Genomic DNA, 21,262 nt, shown 5'->3' with positions numbered 1-21,262 from the left:
CCAATTTTTGTGTCATCCGCAAACTTACTGATCAACCCACCTACATTCAAGTCTAAATCTTTTATATATACCACAAACAGCAAGGGACCCAACACTGATCGCTGTGGAACCCCAATGGACACAGGCATCCAGTCACAAAAACATCCCTTGACCATCACCCTCTGCTTCCTGTCACTCAGCCAATTCTGGATCTAATTTGCCAAATTGCCTTGGATCCCATGGGCTCTTACCTTTGTTATCAGTCTCCTATGTGGGACCTTACCAAAAGCCTTGCTGAAGTCCAAGTAGACTACGTCAAATGCATTGCTCTTATCTACACACCTCTTCGAAAAATTCAATCAAATTGGTCAGGCATGACCTCCCCTTAACAAAACCATGCTGACTGTCCTTGATTAATCCCTGCCTCTCCAAGTGTAGATTAATTCTGTCCCTCAGAATTGCTTCCAATAGTTTCCCCACCACTGAGGTTAGACTGACTGGCCTATGGTTCCCTGGTTTATCCCTTCCTCCCTTCTTGAATAATGGTACCACGTTGGCTGTCGTCCAGTCCTCTGGCACCTCTCCTGTGGCCAGAGAGGTATTGAAAATTATTGCCAGCACCCCTGTTATCTCCTCCTTTGCCTCACTCAACAGCCTGGGATACATTTCATCCAGGCCTGGAGATTTATTTAAGTCTGCCAGACCACTTAGAACCTCCCCCCTTTCAATGCTAATTTCTTTAATTATATCACAGTCTACCTGCCTGATTTCCATACCCACGTCATCCTTCTCACTTGTGAACACCGACAAAGTATTCATTTAGAACCCTACCTACGTCATCTGGCTCCACACACAAATTACCACTATGGTCCTTAATGGGCCCTACTCTTTCCCTAGTTATCCTCTTATTCTTAATGTACTTGTAAAATAACTTCGGATTTTCCTTTATTTTATCTGCCAATGTTTTTTCATGCCCCCTTTTTGTTCTCCTAATTTCCTTTTCAAGTTCCCCCTACACATTCTATACTCTTCCTACAGCTTCCGCTGTTTTGAGCCCTCGTTTTCTGCCATAAGCCTCCCTTTTTCTCTTTATCCAATCCTGTATATCCCTCGACATCCAGGGTTCCCTGGATTTGTTGGTCCCACCCTTTGTCTTTACTGTTTTATGTTGGTCCTGTACTCTCCCTATTTCCTTCTTGAATAAGTCCCACTGCTCTGATGCAGATTTACCTAAAAGTAGCTGCTCCCAGTCCACTCTGGCCAAATCATATCTGATCTTATTAAAATTGGCCTTCCCCCAATTTAGAAGTCAGAGTTCTGGCCCATCCTTGTCCTTTTCCATAACAACCTTGAATCTAACAGAAGTATGATCACTATCTGCAAAATGCTTGTCCCCCCCTTGCCCGGCTTCATTCCCTAAAATTAACTCCAGGCCTGCCCCATCTCTTGTAGGTCCTTCTACATACTGGTTTAAAAAGCTCTCCTGTATGCATTTTAAGAATTCTGCTCCCTCTAAACCTATCACATTATGACTAACCCAGTTAATGTTGGGGAAGTTGAAATCCCCCAATGTTACTACCCTATTATTTTTACACTGCGTGCCAGATCTCTTCTACTGCTTATAAGTTTTGCAAATTAGCATGTATTTCCTCTCCTTATTCTTCATCCCAAAATATATAGCCACATATTTCTCTGCACTAAAATTTCAACTGACAGCTACCTGTTCAAACTACTAACTTGCCAATTCCAATTCTCTTTAGATTTACTATTCCACAGGTTCTCTGTCCTCTACATAAAGCGATTAAGTCTAAACTGTTTAGAACCAGGGACATGGGGTAGAAGCTTTGATGAGGAAAGGTGTACAGAGTTGGAACAAATTCAAATATTTTTTGAAGCTTTGATTTATCCCTTTAGGATTTTGAATAGTCAACTAATGTCTCCCCTCAACATTTCCTCCAGAGTAAATAACTCCAAGTTTGGAAATTCTCCAAAAACTGAGGTAAGTGCCTTTCAATGGTCACTTGACATAACAACTCGGGTGAAATAGGGAGATGTGAACCTATCAGAAGCTGGGAGTGACAGTTTACTGTTTCCTATAAAGACTATAATCCTGTGGAGAGCATGTTGTACTACGTATGCAATGTAAGGTTATTGGTTGCATTAAAATATTAATAAAGGTTATCTTTTCTGTAGTTTAGAGCATTAGTTGCCTACTGGATAATGTTTAGAGAATGGTGCTTTTAATTTTTTTGTTACAGCAAAAGTCTTAAAACTTGAAATCTCATCATGCAATTCCTTTAAGTCAGTTATTTGAAAAGTTGTCGGTCTCTATGGGGATTGCAACAACATAGCTATCCTTTAAATATTCATATCTGCCAAACTTAGGTAAAAGCTCTTATAAGTAAGATGTTAATTTTTTTATTCTTTCATGGGATGCTGGCAACGTCAGCATTTGCCCTCATACCAGGCTGTCTTGGATGAATTGCTACACCATTTCTAAGGGCAGTTAAAAGTCTGGAGTCACATATAGGCCAGACCAGGTAAGGACAACAGATTTCATTCCCTAAAGGGCATTAGTGAACCAGGTGGTTTTTCATGACAATAGTTTCATGGTCACCATTACTGAGACTAGCTTTTGAATTCCAGATAATTAATTGAATTTAAATTCCACCAGCTCCCATGGTAGGATTTGAACCCATAACCCCAGATGATTAGCCTGGATTACTAGTCCAGTGCCAGTACCACTACCCCACCCCAGGGTCCTTAATCCAAGGGGAGGCCCACTGGTAACCACTAAAGTGCCTGAGTGGCACTTAATACAGCACTCTTCCCCAATGAAGGTAACGAGGGATCACGCTGGCTCTCCAGCCAATGGGTGAGACCTCCATTGCCTAGATTAAATTCCGCCTGTTAACTCTGTTTCTCACTACAGGTACTCCTGACCTGTTGAGTATTTTCAGCATTTTCTGTTTTTATTTCAGATTTCCAGTCTCTGAAGTATTTTGATTTGCTGAACATAGCCATAATTATACTTATAGAAGCTATTACTATACTTGTAGAATTTACATACACTTTAAATGGGCTTGCCATAAAAGCTTCACACACCCAACTGTGATGCTGTGCTGAAATGCAAGTGAAAAATACAGCACTATAATGACTGAAAATTTCAACTACCTGTCACCACGTCAGACCGAAGCCTATGTAACAACATGGCTATAAATTTATTTTTCTGCTGAATAACGCTCAAGCTAGATAGTTGGGAACTTCTGATATATCAATAGAATTCTGCTAAAAAGTGCAAATACCAATGTCAAATCTTTAATTAAAGGCTTTTAATAGTACATGTTTGTATTGATTTACTTAATTGAATGAATGTAAACCAGGGACAAAGAGTTACACCATCCATTGTACTTCTCTACTGATCAGGTAATACTGAAAGGAAAGGCTCACATAAGAATTCAATTTTCTGACTGGATAGTTGATAGTGCTCTTAGAACATGTCTTCAAAGATTATAGTGAAAATATTCAGAGAACCATTTTATTGTGTTTAAAAAAAAGTACCTCTTTTGAGATTTTCTGCTCATCTTCAATATATTTCTGTTCTTTGGGGGTGATTGTTCTGATGCCTGCTCTTATCTGCACAGTATCATATACAACAAAAAATGTTTCATTCACAGTGGAAAATATTTCCCATGGTAATCTCATGACTGTGATAAAAATTGTAGCACATTTACACCAGTGTTCTACAGAAAAATAAGACGTTTTATGTAACATAAAATATCGCATACAGAATTACTAAAGAGTTATTTGACTAAAAATAGCATTTTAGGCAGTATGAAAAGGTGAAGTTAAGACTTACAACATTAAAAATCACATCCATTTCAAGATAGATGACCCCCTTTGTTGCCCCTGTCAGATTCTTGTTTTTCAAGACGTAGGCTTTCTGTTCACCATTTTGAATCTGTGGGAAAAGGACATGACAGCCGTCTGTCTTTCAGTCTCTGCTGAATACACTCCCCCAGCGACCTTTGACCCCCAGCTGCTGAAACTGACAGAGAACCCAAAACAACTGTGGCAACTCTGACAAGTACCTGTTCATTACCAGCACCAAGTCTGTCAAAAAAATTAACTATCGTGGGATTCAACGTAGCTGTGGATTGGGCATGCTAGAACTTTAGTGTTATTACTACAAATCTTGCTTGAGAAATGACAGACATTTGGTCTGGAATTTTATTAAGTAAGAAAAACGAACAATGTGTCAGACAGATAAAACTTACAGTTAGCAAAGGTATGGCAACTTTGCCCAGGAAATCTGCAGTCCGATCCCGGTCTTCATCATAAACTGACACTTCCAGAACTGAGTGGATGTCCTTAATGTTGCTAAATGGGTGGCAGAGGAAGGGGAGTAAACAGTGAAGTGTAAATATATAAGTAATGAGTAATAAATATGAACCTTCATAAAAAGATATATAAGCAGGCAGAAAAGGAGTAAAGATAAACATGTGAAAAGGCAGCTACAGACATCGAATATTTAAAGAGAGGAACAAATGAGATGTAAAGGAAAGCTCAAATGTATAATGAATTATTAGCAATGGGTAGAAAAAATACAAAAAGAGTAAAGGAAAAGAAACCATGTCATAAATGAGAAGTTTGCAAATATATTGTGTCTTTAATGCAGAAATGTCTGAAGATGCTGGGGGTGGGGATGGGGAAGGACAGTGGGGGGGGGGGTGTGAAAAAATTATTTAAAGGAATAAGGGAATAAACAACATGCCTTTGTGTGATAATTAAGATAGGTGACAGTAGGCATGGATTGAAAGGATGTGTTTTTCAAAGGTTCATTGAGAAAGGGAAAATCAAATAGGTATAGGGAGAAAATTTCAAAGCGTGCTCAAGGTGGTGGAGAGCTCTGTCATCAACAGTGGGGTTGGGGGAGGGGTTGTACATAATAACAAAACTGGAGTGCTGGCAAGCTTCCAGGGATAAGTTGGGGCATGGCATCAACAGAGCTTGAAGACAAGGCCAGGGATTTTAAAATGAACAAACTCAGGAACCAACGTAGGTCAATCAATCTGGGTATGATGGGTGAACAGGAATTTGTATGGGACAGGATACAAGGAGTTGGAGTTGGAACTTATGGAGAGTCAAGGATTAGTGGCCAGCAAACAGTTCACTGGAGAAATCAAGTCTCCATGTGACAAAGCTTGGATAAGGGTTTTGGTGGCAAAGGCAGTAATGCAGCAAGGTGAAAGTGGTCATGCTGATGGATTGGTTGTGGGGTTTGAAGCTGACCATTGGATTCATCAGGATCCCACAGTGCTTGAAATCTGACTAGAGCTAAAGCAACTGGCTGAAGAATGGGTGGAATCAATGGGGAGGGAACAGGATTTATGGTGGTAGCTGAAACAATCAGAGTAAAATTAGATTAATCCGTGACAGTGTCAGAGCGCCAGTTTGACAGCACGTAGATTGAGACAACTGGCGGAGAGTAGAAATGTGTCTCAAAATAAGGAAGCTGACCCTATGGCCATGAACAATGTCACCATTGGGTCAGTGTAGATAAGAAAGAGAAAGGGGCCAAGGATAAATCCCAGGGAGGAGCTCCAGAAGTGATACTGCAGGATTGAGTGGAAAGAAAAGCTGGATGTGCTCACTGTAACCAAACAGGCAATAGTAAACTGCATATGGCCATTCCACAGATTTGGACAATTGGGAAGGATGATGGAAGAGAATGGACTGGTTGGCCATAATTGAACACTAGTAAATGTAATTAACCACAAAATAAGAAAAACAGTGTGAACTGCAGTGAAAGCAACGAACATGGGAGGTGGAAATAGAAAAATGTAGATGCAAATATACAGATCCTACATTTCTGCTAAAGTTTCCTGATCAACTGCAGCAATTGTTTAAACACATGGAAAACAATTTAAACAGACATTTCTAACATTCTGTGCCATTTCTCTGGGGATTCTGCTGATCATTGTCTGGGAAAACCGTCCAGAAATTCCAGGTGATAAAGATGATTACTGTTAAATTGCTTTAAAAGAATAATACTGTAAGGATACTTGTAGTAGATACAACAAATGCCAATGTTGTAACAAAGGGACACTACTGAACTCTTGATTATCCAGGGACTGCAGGAAATAAAGATAATGATGATCACTGGCATAAATTTAAGCTAGGACTAAAGTTGAACTCTGGAACTACTTTAAAGTGGACCCTGTGCATGAAAATGTTTGGTAAAAAGCTTTTCATTTATTTTAAACATATGGCAGTGATCTGAATCACAAAGGAACACATCACAATGACACATGATGATAACAAAAATAATACATTGCTCCTCTGTCCTCAAACAAAACAGATCTATTAAACAATATTTCACTGGCAGGGCGGACACTGGTTTGCAACCATAGACCACCCAGCAACCAGGAAGAGAGGTTAGAGTGAGGATCTCTTTGCCTGATTTTTGCTAATTGGATTGTTTTCTTTAGAGCAGCCCTCTGAACCCAACTGCCCCAACTGTGGGCTACTTCTCTCAGTCTGAGTTCTTCAGGAACATAAAGTAGTGTCAAGAACAGAATATCAATAGTATTGCAAAAGGAATGAGCCAGCAAGGGATCTTAAAGGGATGGAACCACCATAAAGTTTGATGTACATGTTCCATGAAAGCTTCGGTTGAGACCTGGGCATTCAGACATATATGTGCTCGGGGTCAGACTGAAGACAGCAGGTGTACTTTAGGGTTGCTACCACTGCTTCCCAGGGCCTACTCAAAATATGTTCCCCAGGCAGATCTCAGAGCAATGGGATATGAGAGAAATCTGACTGGGTCCTGGGCCCTGCCATCCTGTCATCAATTTATGTGCAATGAACAACGGAGGAATAATCAGGGGCGATCTAAACAGGGGTATTGGATAGGAAGCACAAGTCAGCCAGTGAAGCATTTTATTTCAATTCTCTGCTATGATTCTGTTCAATTTTATGTAGGGTCATGGAGATCAGTCTCAGTCCTTTAAGCCCCACTGTTGGATTATTAATGCTTACTTTTCTGCACAATAAAAGGTGTCTGACGGCAAGGTTTATTAAAAATACATTAATTTTATTCAGTAATATATATGCTTAATCAAAAACAAAAAGTGCTGGAAAAACTCAGCAGGCCTGACAGCATCTGTGGAGAGAAAGACAGAACTAATGTTTCAAGTCCGTATGACTCTTAGTCATACTGACTTGAAACGTTAACTCTGCCTTTCTCTCCACAGATGCTGAAGGACCTGCTTAGTTTTTCCAGCACTTTTTGCTTTTGTTTCAGATTTCCAGCATCCACAGTATTTTGCCTTTATATATAAGCTCAAAGTGTTTTTCCAATGCCTTCAGTTCCTGTGTGTTTGTTCCCTGAGTTGTGAATTTCTGTGTATATCCCATGTTCCTAATGTGCTCCCCTAGTTGACCATGTACCATTGGTGGATGGCTGCTCAGGAGCTGCTAATTTGCCTGGGATATAAAAAGATTCTAACTGTGTCTGTATCTAACCCCATAGTACCTGCATTTGTACCAGGAGTCTCCTTTGCAAGAGTTATTGCAAAGACTGGCAGATCATATCAAACAGTATTACCTTGCGCTGTTCATAACGAGCAAGGCATAGACTGTGCCCAATCAGCCTGTGCTTGCAAAACTTAAAACAGTGTCCAACATTAGAAGTGATTCTGCGATTGGACAACATTTGCCAAGTAATCCTTAGTATGTTAAAAATTACACAGACAACCAATTTAAGATTGTCAGTCGGGGTCACAGAGTGGCGCCCTTGCAAGTACTGGTATCTACAAAATTAATGCACACAGCCCTGTTCTTTGCAAACAGAAAGAGCATGTACATACATTGCGCCTGTTTCAGCGAAACAAAATAGGCAATAGCCATTCGCTGGTTCATTCCTCAGGGCAATGCCTTGACCAATCAGAATCAAGCTGCCTGGTTTAAAATTTCAAACAATGCTTGGCAGATAACTGTCAGTTACCATTAACTGGTGCATTCTTCATGGCAATGCCTCTACCAATCAGTGTCCATTTGCCAACCAATCAGTAATCTCTTCTCAAAAAGTATAATGTTGTTGCTTCCCCTGACATTGGTATTCTTGTGATTGTCCTGATGAGTCCAAGACAAAATACTTCGACAAAATGTCTTTTTCAGCAGTTCTCGTTTTATATTTTGTGAGATGACCTTTTTAATAGGGTTTACCACGTATTCCACTTTATGCCATTTTTTGGAACAGGTTTACATTTAAATGCAACAGTGGCAAGGATTAAAACAGACTGATTTGCCACATTGAAATTCTTTTGTACAGTATGTTCACTTTGCCATCAGGGCATGCATAACTGCTCCATGTTTTTAGCAACTATGGACTGAATTTAATGACTGTGACGGTAACCCTGTTCACCAGCTGGGGAGTTGTTGACAGCCCTGCTGTGGCCATTTCTGGGAGCTCAAATGGAATTTAATCCCAATTAGTCACTAAACTGTCTGCCATCAGGGTCCCTGCGATCTTCATGATAAGGACTTCACCTCTAAGAGCTGCCAGCCAATCAAAGGCCAGCAGTTCTTCAGACACAGTACAGGGAGCCCAGAACAAACAACAGGGATGGAGACCCCGGAGGAAAGTTAAGTGGGGGGGCCTCACCAGGGCCATTCAGGCCGGCTCCGGCGAGGGGGGTGGGTCAATGTTAGGGCAGAGAGGGTCTTCTGCAGGGGTGGCTTTTACTGCTGCTGGGGCCCTCCATTGGACACAGGGTACTGATCAGAGGGCCACATCCCTCCTCACCTGCAGGCAGGCCACAAGCTTTTACTGGGCAGCCTGCCCATGCAGTATGGGCCTACCCTTTACCACTGGTAGAACAGTAACAATGGCAAGAAGGGGCCCCACTTAAGGGTCTCAAATGGCGATCCAGGCAGGAAGGTCATCCTCAATCTTCCCCAACCTGATGTAATCAGAGAGAGTTGGGAAGGCGAACTGGCTCTCCATCCCATGCCTTCTTGCCCGATTAAATGGCCCTCATGCCCCTCAGCCTGCTCCGGCGTGGGGTGGGGGCTGCAGGGACAGGTGAGGGGAGGGCCATTAAATTCTGCCTTTCAGCTTTTCTTCATATATATGGTTTGCCGCCACTTTATATTAATCTTCTCACTTTTTGTATTCATTTTATAGTCTTGCAATTTTTTTCCAGACCTCTTAGATTCTTTGAGTGGTGGTTACCAAATGCAACTGCTTTGTTATGTATCCTAACATATCTTGCCTCCATTCTGTTAGCGACCCTTTCCACACCCATCCCTACCCTCTTCTTCCCCTTTTCACCAGCAAGGTCCACTATTTCTTAAGTACAGAGTCCACAAGGGAAGTCAGGGACCAGTCTATGAAAAAGGGCTGTATGAGCTCGTGCATCCGCATTTTCCGAAAATATTGTGCATTCAGTAGCTAGATTCATACATTTTCTGTTACACACCCATTAGCTGGCTTGTTATCTAATTGAAAAGTTTTGAAGGATCATTGTTACAGGTGGGTGGTGATTGATATTTTTGGCTAATCTCGCTAATTATTTTGCGCAAAATTTCACATTTAAAAGTTATACTCACCTTTTTGTAAATAACGATGCAGAGTTATTTGTTTTTCCTTCAAACAAAGTCAAAAGTATAGCCCTAAGGATGCTTTGAAGCTGAAATCATTTAGGATCCAAGTATAATGAATGAGAAAGCAAATAGGGATGCAGATGAGTGGTGTCAGTATCTGTGGCCACAGCTGTTCCAGCGCCACAGGTACTGAAAGCTGTCACTGTAAACACAATTGGCAGACTTAGTACAGCTGGCATGGCTGGAACAGCTAGCACATCTGTCACAATCAGTAAACTTGACACAGACAAAATAGTTGGTCTATCTGGTACAGTGGGAAATATATAGGATCATTAGCAAATATGACTCCAGAATAGATTGAAAAGCTGGCACAGGAATTGAAAGGCAATGCTCTCAGAGTGATTTCATCTGGTTAGACTGGCATAATTTGAACAGGTGGTTCAGCAAGTATATTTGTTGAAATAGGTAAATACTGTCTGATCTGGCTTAGCTGGTATACTTGATCAGTTGGCACAGTAAGTGCCTCATCCACATAGGGTGACTGACCTACCTCAAACTAACACTTTTAAGTAACATCAAACTTTAGTTCAAAATCAGAAGGAATGCTACTAAGCATGCCTCTGTCTGATTTGGAGAATTAAGTTCCACTGTTATGTTACATATATTTGGACTGCTGCTTTATCTTGTTTTAAAATTATTTCTTTTATATGATACATTTTCTGGAGAGAGTGCAGAAAAGATTTACGAGAATGGTTCCAGGGATGCAAGACTTCAGTTACGTGAATAGTTTGGAGAAGCTGGGGCTGTTCTCTTTTGAGAGCATAACATTGAGAGGCGATTTGAGAGAGCTATTCAATCAAAATCATGAGAGGTCTAGACAGAGTAGATGAAGTGAAACTGTCCCCATTGACAGAAGGGTTGAGACCCAGGGGACACTGATTTAAGGTGAATAGCAAAATAACCAAAGGCGACATGAGGAAAAACTTTTTCACGCAGCATGTGTTTAGGATCTGGAATGCACTGCCTGAGAATGGGGTGGAGGCAGGGTTAATTGTGACTTTGAAAGGAGAATTATCTGAAAAGTTAGGGAAGTGGGACTGATTTGTTCTTGCAGAGAGCTGACATAGGAACAATGAGCTGAATTACCACCTCTGTGCCATAATCATTCAATGGGTTGGATTTTCCAACCTCACTCGCTGCTGGGATCTTCTGGTTCCACCAAAAGTCAATGGACTTTTGGCTGGGCTGCCGAATCTCCTGCAGCGGGTCCCGCCGTAACGGGGCCAGAAAATCCCAGCCTACGATTCTATGATAGAAGTAAACATAAGGTTTAACGTCTCTATAACAATCTCTTTTATTTCTCCAAAGCCTATAGTTGTTCCAGAATGTTGGAGTTTGAGCAATGCTGCATTCTGGAATTAGAAGAATATGTCAATAGTAGAAACCAGACAAGTAACAATTAGTTGGAACCCAACACAATAAAAGTCTGCCTTTTGGGTCTTTGCCAAAATATCTTTGATAACAAAGGAGAAGACCACCTGTATTCTCAGTCATCGTCAAAAAGTAACCTACCTTCTTACATCTGAATGAAACCAAATTCCCATAAGTTAGAAGAACCTGTGTGCACAATTAGTTCTGTCAAGCCCAGTAAAGGCATGTCATATTCATAACTTCAAACATGGGCTGCACTCATATGGAAGGTTTTGGAATTGTCTTTTATTTGTTTAAAATGGACACTAATGAACTGTTAAGATGGCTGCCAAGGGTCAGTTTTTTTTTTCGTTATTCTTTAATGGGATGTGGGTGCCACTGACAAGGTCAGCATTTGTTGCTAATCTCCAATTGCCCTTGAACTGAGTGGATTGCTAGGCCATTTCAGAGGGCAGTTAAGAGTTATACCAGCTAGCCACAATGGCAGCTTTTCACATTCTATCATTCCAAACTTGCTGCATTAATTATGCTTTCCTGGGAAACACACCATTTCCATAGTGAGCAGGTTCCCATTCGCCCGCCATGCCATCACCTCGTCATTTCATCACGCTGGGGCCATAGTTCAAGTCTAGCCAGTTGCACACCTCTTAGTGCTTCCAGCCCACGACTGCTGAAAAGAAGACATGGTCCTGAAGGGCAAACAGAATGCAGACCCTTGGTTCAATGGTGCGTCCCTCGAGTGCCTTTTGGATACCGTGGAGGCTCACTGTGATGTTCTCTACCCCGGCTCTGGCCACAGGATGGGCAGCAACCTCACTAATCTGGCTTGGGAGGTGGTGGCAGCGGTGGTCAGTGCCAATGCCCTGCAAAAGAGGATGGCCATCCAGTGCTGCTACAGGATGAATGGTCTCATCCGTTCCACAAAGGTAATTCACTCTTCCCATCACTCTCAACTCACACACTCACAAACCCATCACATATTCACAGGGGTCTCACACATCAAGAGAAAATGCCACTGAATCTCACACTTGCCCTCACATCTCCATCAGGCTATACCCTCCTGAGCTTGCATCCTCATCCTGTCCATGGATCTGCTTAGCACACAAACATTCCATGGAGTGCCATGTGTGCTGCTCACACTCTCTCCATCTGTTTCCACGCAGGAGAAGCTGGCTCGAAGCGGCAGGGAGAGGTCCAAGGCCAGGGATGGAGTGGCCCACATTAGGCCCCTCACACACTTTGAGGAGTGTGCCATTGCACTGACTGATGAGGACATGGATTGTGCCTGCGATGACGGTGAGGTTGGCGGTGAACACCCTCATAAGAATCTTGCACCACATCATCCCTTTCTCAATACAAACGTGAGTGCTCTCTCTCTCTCCTGCTTTTGACTCCACTGCCATGCACTAATTATCTCTACTTTGGTTCACAGGGAACTCTGCCAAGTGACCGACACCCTCAGCCAGCCAGTCCCTCAGCTCCATCCACACCCTCACCTCCAGCCAAAATGACTCTTCCTCCATGGAAGAGCTGGAAAACAGCAGCCTGGAAGACCCATGACAGCGCTTACCCATACCCTCCACCAGCACAGTGACACACACCTCAATGGAACCTAGATCTAGAGCAGACTTGGGTTCACAATCTGGTTGTCACTGCAGGGACATATGTCCGCAGCAGCACTCAGAGGGGATCAGGCATGTGTGAGGTCGGAGTCAGGCGGTGAGCCTTTAGATTTGACCTTCCAACTCATCCTGGGGAGTCAGCAGAAGGCATGGGAACACCGCGCAGAGCTGTTGGAAACCCTCAACAGAGTGGCATGCAAGTGGGAGGAGTGTGTCCACCTGCTCTCTGATGAAGTGGTGCTCACATGTGTGGGTATGGAAGTCTCCTTGGGGAGGTTGGCAGACTCCACAGAGACCCTGATCCAGCAAAATGTGGAGATGTGTCCAGACCTGCATTCCATCACAGGAGCCATGGGTGAGTACCTGCATTGGCAACATGAGATGGAAATGGGGCACCTCAAGGTTCCTCCAGGTCCAGGGTCCCAGGCACCTGAAGGGAGGAGGAGCAACACCTGGACCCCCCCCCCCCCCGGGTCATCCACTCAGGAATTTCCAAACCGTCCTCTCCCTCTGAGTCCCCTTTGCCTGTGAGCCCCTCAACCCTATCCTCTATCACCAGAGAGGGAGCAGCTGGCCAACGAGTAACTCTGGAGGGAGAAATGTGTGTGTGCCAGGGCCTTTTGGAGCCTCAAGCAAGCACTCTCCCACTCACGCAGATCCTTCATGTATCACACTCATCTCAATGTCCTGAGCATTTTGAATGCTGCTTGCAATCAGTTGTTCATCTGAGCTGACCTGCATCTCCACCCACCTAATGATCACACTCCCATGCAGCAATTGATTTTGCCCACCACAACTGTAACTTCACTTTCTATTTAGACAGCATGGTCTGGATTCACTTTTATCTCAGCTACCCCCTCTTTTCCCCTCCCCCAGTCACCCATTTCCTGTCCCCCTCACTGTTGATCCCTTTGGCATCACCTTCCACCTCCCCTCCGTGATCTACCAGCCACAACCCTTTTCCTTCGGGGATGTCGAGGTGAACATACACTTTCCCTTCCTTCCCAAAAATCCCACCCCCATCCACATTCACCTCCTCGACCTCCTCCTTCTCACCCCCAGAGTCGTGAAACTGATTTTTGGTATTCTTGCCATATTGTCCGCTCAAGTCACTGAACACGTCCAACGCCAGTGAACAGGGAAAATCATGGCCTAAATGTGAATCTTGAGTACCAGAGAGTGTTGCTGAGTGAGTGACAGGGATGTGGAGCATTGTAAGAGGCTGGGGTAGAGGTGTGGGCAGGAGATGTAATATGAAGATGCATTCACTGACCATGACCTTGAGGTCATTACACTTCTTGTGGCATTACTGCCAGGTTTGAAGCTATCTGGCTTCAAGAAAGAAAGAGAGTGAGAGTAATGCAGAGTGACCAACTGTTGGAGAAAAAAATTAAAGGTACACATTGGAATGGCAAACCTGTAAGAGTGAGCGGGGGTTAGGGGGGTGGGGGGATGGTGCAGGGTGGTGGTGAGGTGGTGCTGGAGAACCTGCTAGTGGTGGGGGTGAGGGGCTCCTACTGAACTTTAACATCAGGCCATCAGGAGGAGAGCGTGGGCTCGCCCTGTGTACATACAAGATTTAATTGTATGGATCATGGGACAAACTTCATCACAGAGACAAACAATGAGCACTCAGAGCAGTGGCCACTGCTGGGACTGCAACCAATCTTCAATGGTACTCCTCCAGCTCGAGTAGTGAAAACTGCTGGGCTTCCCACTTGGCACCAGCCTTTGGCTGACGCAGGAAAAATTGCAGCAGGAGTGGGAAGAGGCCCTTATGGCTATTAATTGGCTACTTAAGGACCTCAAATGGCCTATGGGCAGGCAGGCAACCTGCCACCTCCACCAGTGGATGTAAAATTGCAGATCCTTGTGCACACATCCCACAAGGTATTGGGATCCGGAATGCAAGCTTGTTCCTTTACTTTCTTTCTCTGCCGCCACTCTGCTTCGTCATTAAGACTCAAAGCATTATGCAGCTTGATGGACAAGTTGTTGCTATTTCGAACGATTGGTAGCAAGCTCCTCCCAATCATAAATGTAAATTCTGCTGAGCTTCAAGGAGAGCCATCAGAGTGTTTTAGAAGTATTTTCTTTTGGCGGTATTTAATACTCACACCACAGGGCAATTTATCTTGGGAGAATAGCCACTGTCATGTAGTTTGTAAATGTGGAGGCTATCACATAGTCTTTCTTGACACCAGTCTGGATTTTGAAGGAGACTGTTTCATATCTCTGACTCAAGACATTTGTGGTCATATCATCATGAAACAGTTGCAGGATTGTGATGAAGTTTCTTGGACATCCAGATCTTTAGAACACAATCCACAGAGCCTTGTGATTTACTGAGTCAAATGTTTTGGCTGATGAATGCAATGAAGAGTTCCTGGTGTAGTTGCCAACATTTTCAAAGGTTCCTTTGTAAGGTCTAAAGCCACACTGTAACTCTGAGGATTGCTTCAGCCAAGAGAAGCGGGCATTTCTGGAGAATGCATGTCAAGGTTTTTCCTGCTATGGACAAGATCAAAAAACCTCGATAGTTTCCACAGCATGATTCATCTCCCTTCTTGAAGATAGTTACAATTGTTGCATTCCTGAAGTTGGGGGAGTTCTTTTCCTCCCAAATCTGTGGGATGAGTGTATGGAGTCTTGATGTGAGCCAAAGCCCACCAGCTTTGAAGACTTCAGATGTAATACCATCAGGGCCACAGGCTTTGTTGTTTTCCATCCATTTGATTTTGTATTCTCTACCTCTACTGATCAAACCTAGGATGCAGTATGCTTTATTAGCTACTCTCTCAACCTGTCCTGCCACCTTCAATTAATTATGCAGATATACGCTCAGGTCCCTCTGCTCCTGCACCCCCTTTAAAATTGTACCCTTTACTTTATATTGTCTCTCTGCGTTGTTCCTACCAAAATGAATCACGGCACACTTCTCTGCATTAAGTTTCATTTGCCACTTGTCTGCCCGTTCCACCAACCTGTTTATGTCCCATAGGAGTTCTGCACTATCCTTCTCATGGGTTCACAATGCTTCCAAGTGTTTTATCATCTGCAAATTTTGAAATTGTGCCTTGTATACCAAGGTCTAAGTCATTAATATACACCAGGTCTCACATGAGGTAACAGAGAAGGTTTATGGGGGTAATGAGTGTATATGGACTCCCAAAAGGCATATGATAAAGTGCTACACAACAGACTTGTGAGCCAAATTAGAGCTCATGGAATAAAAGGGACAGTAGCAACATGGATGCAAAATTGGCTGAGTGACAGGAAATGAAGAGTAATGGTGAATGGTTCTTATTCTGACTGGAGGAAGGTTGATAGTGGAGTTCTGGGGGGGGTGTCTGTGTGTGTGTGTGTGTGTGTGTGGCTGCGGGGGTGGGTTTCTAACACTCACTATGTTGTTTCCTGTCACTCAGCCTATTTTGTATCCATATTGCTACTGTCCCTTTTGTTCCATGAGCTATGACTTATCAAAATAGTCAAGCAAGTTAGATAAACATGATTTGCCCTTAACAATTCCATGCTGGGTTTCCTTAATTAACCCGCATTTGCCCAAGTGACTATTAATTTTGCCCTGAATTATTGTTTCCAATAGCTCCTACACCACTAAGGTTAAACTGACTAGACTTTAGTTGCTGAGCTTATCTTTATACCTTTTCTTGAACAAGGGTGTAACATTTGCAATTCTCCAATCCTCCAGCACTACCCCTGAGTCCAAGGAAGATTGGAAAATTATGCCCAGTGTTTCTTTCAGTACCCTTGGATGCATCTCATCCGGTTCAGATGCTTTGTCAACATCAAGTTCTGACAGCCTATCCAATACCTCTTACTTATTAATTTTAAACCCTTCAAGTGTTTGAACTATCTCCTCTTTCACTATGGCCTCATCAGCACCTTCTTCCTTGGTAAAGACAGATGCAAAATATTTATTTAATACCTCAGCAATGCCCCCGCCTCCAAGTGTAAATCCCCTTTTTAGTCTGTAACTAGCCCCATTTCTCCTCTTACCGCCCTTTTATTATTTATTTGCCTATAGGAGACTTTTGGATTTCCGTTTGTTAGCTGCCAGTCCCTTATACTCTCTTTTCTTCAATTCACCTCTGAACATTCTATATTCGGCCTAGTTCTCAACTGTATTACCCACCTGACACCAGTCATAGGCACACTTATTCTGTTTCACCTTAATCACTATTTTGTTTCATCCAGGGAGCTCTGGATTTGTTTGCCCTACCTTTCCCCTCTGTAGGAATATACCTTAACTTTACTTGAACTACTCTTCTTTAAAAACAGCCCATTGTTCAGTTACAGTTTAGCTTGCTAACCTTTGATTCCGATTTATTGGGCCATCCTTACCGCATTGAAGTTGGCTTTCCTCCAGTTAATTACTCTTACTCTAAATTGTTTCTTGTCCTTTTCCATAGCCACCCAAACCTTATGATACACAGATCATTGCCCCCTACATGTTAACCTATTTACGTTTGATTCACTCAGCCCACCTCATTCCCAAGAACCAGGTCCAGCAATGCCTCTTTTCTCATTGGACTGACAACATACTGCTGTAGAAATTCTCCTGAACACACACTAGGAACTCTTTCCCCTCTCTACACTTTGCACTATATTACTGTCCTAGTCTATGTTCAGATAATTAAAGTCCCCCAATTATAACTACTGTGTAATTCTTGCACTTCTCCGTAAATTCCTTGCAAATTTGGTCTTCTACATTTTTCCCACTGGTAGGTGGCCTATAGAGTACACCGAGCATCGTAATTTCACAATTCTTTTGTTCTTCAGCTCCAGCCAAATAGATTCTGTCCTTCATCACTGTGGGATATCCTCTCCCTACAGCACTGCAATGTTTTCCTTCATCAATATTACCACCCATTTTAAAAATAAGGTTTTCATTAACATTTTTTTCACACATAGTTTTAATTATTTGGGAAGCAAGTTTTGAACTACAATCCTATCACTTTACTGTGGCTGTATACTACACTAGGGATAGTACATTTTCCCTTAGTGCTGCTAATACTGATTTTACATATTGTTAAAGGCTGTGTCATTGGGACAAGGAACTTTATTATCTGTGAATTTTCACAAAGCATGCAAGAAATCATTGTTCTCATACTCACAAAGTGAAGACTTTGTTCCATTCAGGGTTGAGACTCCTATGGACAGTATGTGTCTGCAGTCTGTCATTGTTCAGTTCAATCACACAAAATGGGTCACTGCTCCCTAAAGAAAAGCCATTTTTAAATATGACGTTTTTCATAACTTGGAAATTACCAGCTAAGAAGCAACAATTATTTGTGCTGACAGGAATTCAAAAACTGGATCAAATTTTTAGCTGTGTAACTGAAACATCAAGTGACAGTTAATCTGGGTTACTGGTTCTCCCCTATCCCTGACCTCTCTTGTTACAGTCTGCTTTTACCATCATGTGGGGGGAGATAGAAAGAAATTATTTCCTCTGGAGACCAGAACAAGGGGCCTTAGCCTAAAATTAGAGCTAGCCTGTTCAATGGTAACATCAGGAAGTACTTGTCTAACATGGATAATGAAAATCTGGAATTCTTTCCTCTAAAAGCTGTTGAGGCTAGATCAATTAAAAATTTCAAACCTTAGATTGATAGATTTTTGTTCGGAAAAGGTATTGAACAAAGGCAGGCAATTGAAATTCAGAAAAAGACCAGTTATGATCTAATTGAATGGCAGAGCAGGCAAGAGTAGCACCATGGAATGTCCTGCTCCTGTTTCTATTAATTGATAGACAACCCTGTGATTCAACTTCATTAATTCTGATTTTGATGGACTGTGTTAACACAAGTTATAAAAAAAATTCCTCAGCTGAAGAAAGCAGCATTTTGAATTTGTACCAGGATTTTCTTTCCATTACAAAAGGGTTTGAGTGACAGACTTTAATCTCGATGTGAAATGATGTTCCACTGCATATTAGTAAACTACATTGTTAAATGTAGTTCATGTCAAACTAGCTCATAGGAAGCATCCTCCACTGTTGCTGTGATCCTTTAATAAATTAGCTAGCACCAATTATATGAGTTCAGTATAAGTGCCATGGCCTGCATATCTGTGCTTATTTTCGTGTGGTGGTGCTTTTTTGGCTTACTTGATAGGACTGTCCATGCAACTTTCCTATAAGAATTGGGGCTTCTTCACTGACATTGCTGTTTTAGCCCCCCTGAAGAAGATGAAATGACAACAGGGTCAGCGCATTCACTGTTGACTAGGAATACTTCTAGATTTCTGTGGTAATTAACCTGACTGGGTAGGGGCAGACAACAAATTTAATAGATAGGGCCCAGTGACAAAAGCACACATCTCAATGGGGTCTGCCACATTACCAGGATGTCTGAGATAACTGCAACCCCTTTGATCATATAGATCAAAGAAGCCTTTCATATGCCTGTAGAATACTGCACAATTCAGGCCATTTAACTGACACCCAACAAAATATGTTAATTAAGTTAAAAAGATATAGAAACAAAGATGTACTTAAAACCAATTGTCCAAAGTGCAATAAGCTTCTGAAAAACAGGCACCAAAGTACTCAAATAGAAACAGAAATGAGAGGCAATTGTGCAGGTTCATGAGAAGTGAATGCTTGGTACATGCACTGAAATATCAGTGGTACTACATGCTAGCTTAAAGCATTTAGCATTAGGCTATTATTAGGCAGACAATTGTCTTTGAAATTAATTCTCAATATTTTCCTCAAGGACCTTCCTGACAAGTGAGTCATCTTATAAACACAAAAGAGGATAAAGCCTAAAAATGTGCAGAAAAATGTCTGATTTATACTTGTGGTTTTCTCATGCAGCCTTTCCAAAGAAATGATGTCACATGCACAGCTGTGAAGCTGTTTGTTTCTCATTCTTTAAGGTTACTTTTAGATTTAAATATAAAATTATCAATTAAGTTCAAATGACTACCCTGGAAAAATCATGGTCTCTCATATTGTGAAGAGAGGCTATAGAGATAAATGTCTCCATCATTATCAGATATTTTATGAAAATTGGATTTTACTTTTTAAAATGTAAATGCCCAATCAGAATGCATCCAAAACATCTCCCTTCTAGTATTCTCTGCATAATACTCTACATAGCCAGACAGATCAGACCAGTCGAGTCTTCATGACCCTTCAACAGAACTAGGTGAATCCAAGGAGAGGGGTGAAATATATGCTGGTTTAAGGTGGGGTGGTGGGGGGGGGGGGTTGGTTGGTTGGGGGGAGAGAAGTGGAGGGGGGTGCAAGCAGTGATAGGAGCAGATCATCAAAAGATGTCACAGACAAAAGAATAAAAGAACACAGAGGTGTTGAAGTTGGTGATATTATCTAAGCGAATGTGCTAATTAAGAATGGATGGTAGGGCACTCAAGGTATAGCTCTAGTGGGGGTGGGGGGAACATAAAAGATTTAAAAGTAATGGAAATAGGTGGGAAAAGAAAAATCTATATAAATTATTGGAAAAAACAAAAGGGGGAAGAAACAGAAAGGGGGTGGGGATGGAGGAGGGAGTTCAAGACCTAAAGTTGTTGAATTCAATATTCAGTCCGGAAGGCTGTAAAGTGCCTAGCCGGAAGATGAGGTGCTGTTCCTCCAGTTTGCGTTGGGCTTCACTGGAACAATGTAGCAAGCCAAGGACAGACATGTGGGCAAGAGAGCAAGGTGGAGTGTTAAAATGGCAAGAGACAGGGAGGTTTGGGTCATTCTTGCGGACAGACCGCAGGTGTTCTGCAAAGCGGTCGCCCAGTTTACGTTTGGTCTCTCCAATGTAGAGATTGAATTCAACAACTTTAGGTCTTGAACTCCCTCCTCCATCCCCACCCCCTTTCTGTTTCTTCCCCCTTCCTTTCGTTTTTTCCAATAATTTATATAGATTTTTCTTTTCCCACCTATTTCCATTATTTTTAAGTCTTTTATGCTTCCCCCACCCCCACTAGAGCTATACCTTGAGTGCCCTACCATCCATTCTTAATTAGCACATTCGTTTAGGTAATATCACCAACTTCAACACCTCTGTGTTCTTTTGTTCTTTTGTCTGTGACATCTTTTGATGATCTGCTCCTATCACTGCTTGCTTGTCCCTACAACCACAGCACCCCCCTCCACTTCCCTCCCCCCACCCAACCACCCCCCCACCCCACCTTAAACCAGCTTATATTTCACCCCTCTCCTTGGATTCACCTAGTTCTGTTGAAGGGTCATGAGGACTCGAAACGTCAACTCTTTCTTCTCCGCCAATGCTGCCAGTCCTGCTGAGTTTTTCCAGGTAATTCTGTTTTTGTTTTGGATTTTCAGCATCCACAGTATTTTGTTTTTATTTTTTAGATCAGACCATTGCCCTGGTTGACTGATGTGACCAGTTTTTATACTCTCTCTGTCTCTGCCCAAAACCATGCTGCCCTCTTTAGGCCAGAATTTAACATTGACATTAAAAATGCAACATCAGGTAGAGCAGTTCCAAAAATCCATATGAAATAATGACAAAATAGAGCGAGGAAAGCACAAATTCAAAAACCCTGCCATATTGCACAATGGGCATTTCTACAAGATTTCTATCCAACACAAAACCCCATACAATGATCACATAATC

At 42.3% G+C, this 21,262-nt stretch overlaps 1 protein-coding gene across 9 annotated transcripts in view; it reads right to left on the bottom strand.

Moving 5' to 3' along the window:
• Window positions 1–21,262, bottom strand: part of mctp1a (multiple C2 domains, transmembrane 1a) — a 733,548-nt gene that overhangs the window by 261,975 nt on the left and 450,311 nt on the right. For all 9 annotated transcript variants that reach the window (XR_005942877.1, XM_041186933.1, XM_041186932.1 and 6 more), the window contains 4 exons: window positions 17,780–17,882; window positions 4,257–4,359; window positions 3,839–3,940; window positions 3,541–3,615 (listed from right to left, as the gene is read on the bottom strand). Coding sequence is in view for 8 of the 9 variants with exons in the window: in XM_041186933.1 (XP_041042867.1) it covers window positions 3,541–3,615; window positions 3,839–3,940; window positions 4,257–4,359; window positions 17,780–17,882 (383 nt within the window). In the remaining variant the exon portion in view is untranslated. The remainder of the gene's footprint in view (window positions 1–3,540; window positions 3,616–3,838; window positions 3,941–4,256; window positions 4,360–17,779; window positions 17,883–21,262) is intronic.

Source organism: Carcharodon carcharias, chromosome 4, assembly GCF_017639515.1.
Source record: "Carcharodon carcharias isolate sCarCar2 chromosome 4, sCarCar2.pri, whole genome shotgun sequence".
Taxonomy (NCBI): Eukaryota; Metazoa; Chordata; class Chondrichthyes; order Lamniformes; family Lamnidae; genus Carcharodon; species Carcharodon carcharias.
This window is presented reverse-complemented; position numbering and strand designations above follow the sequence as displayed.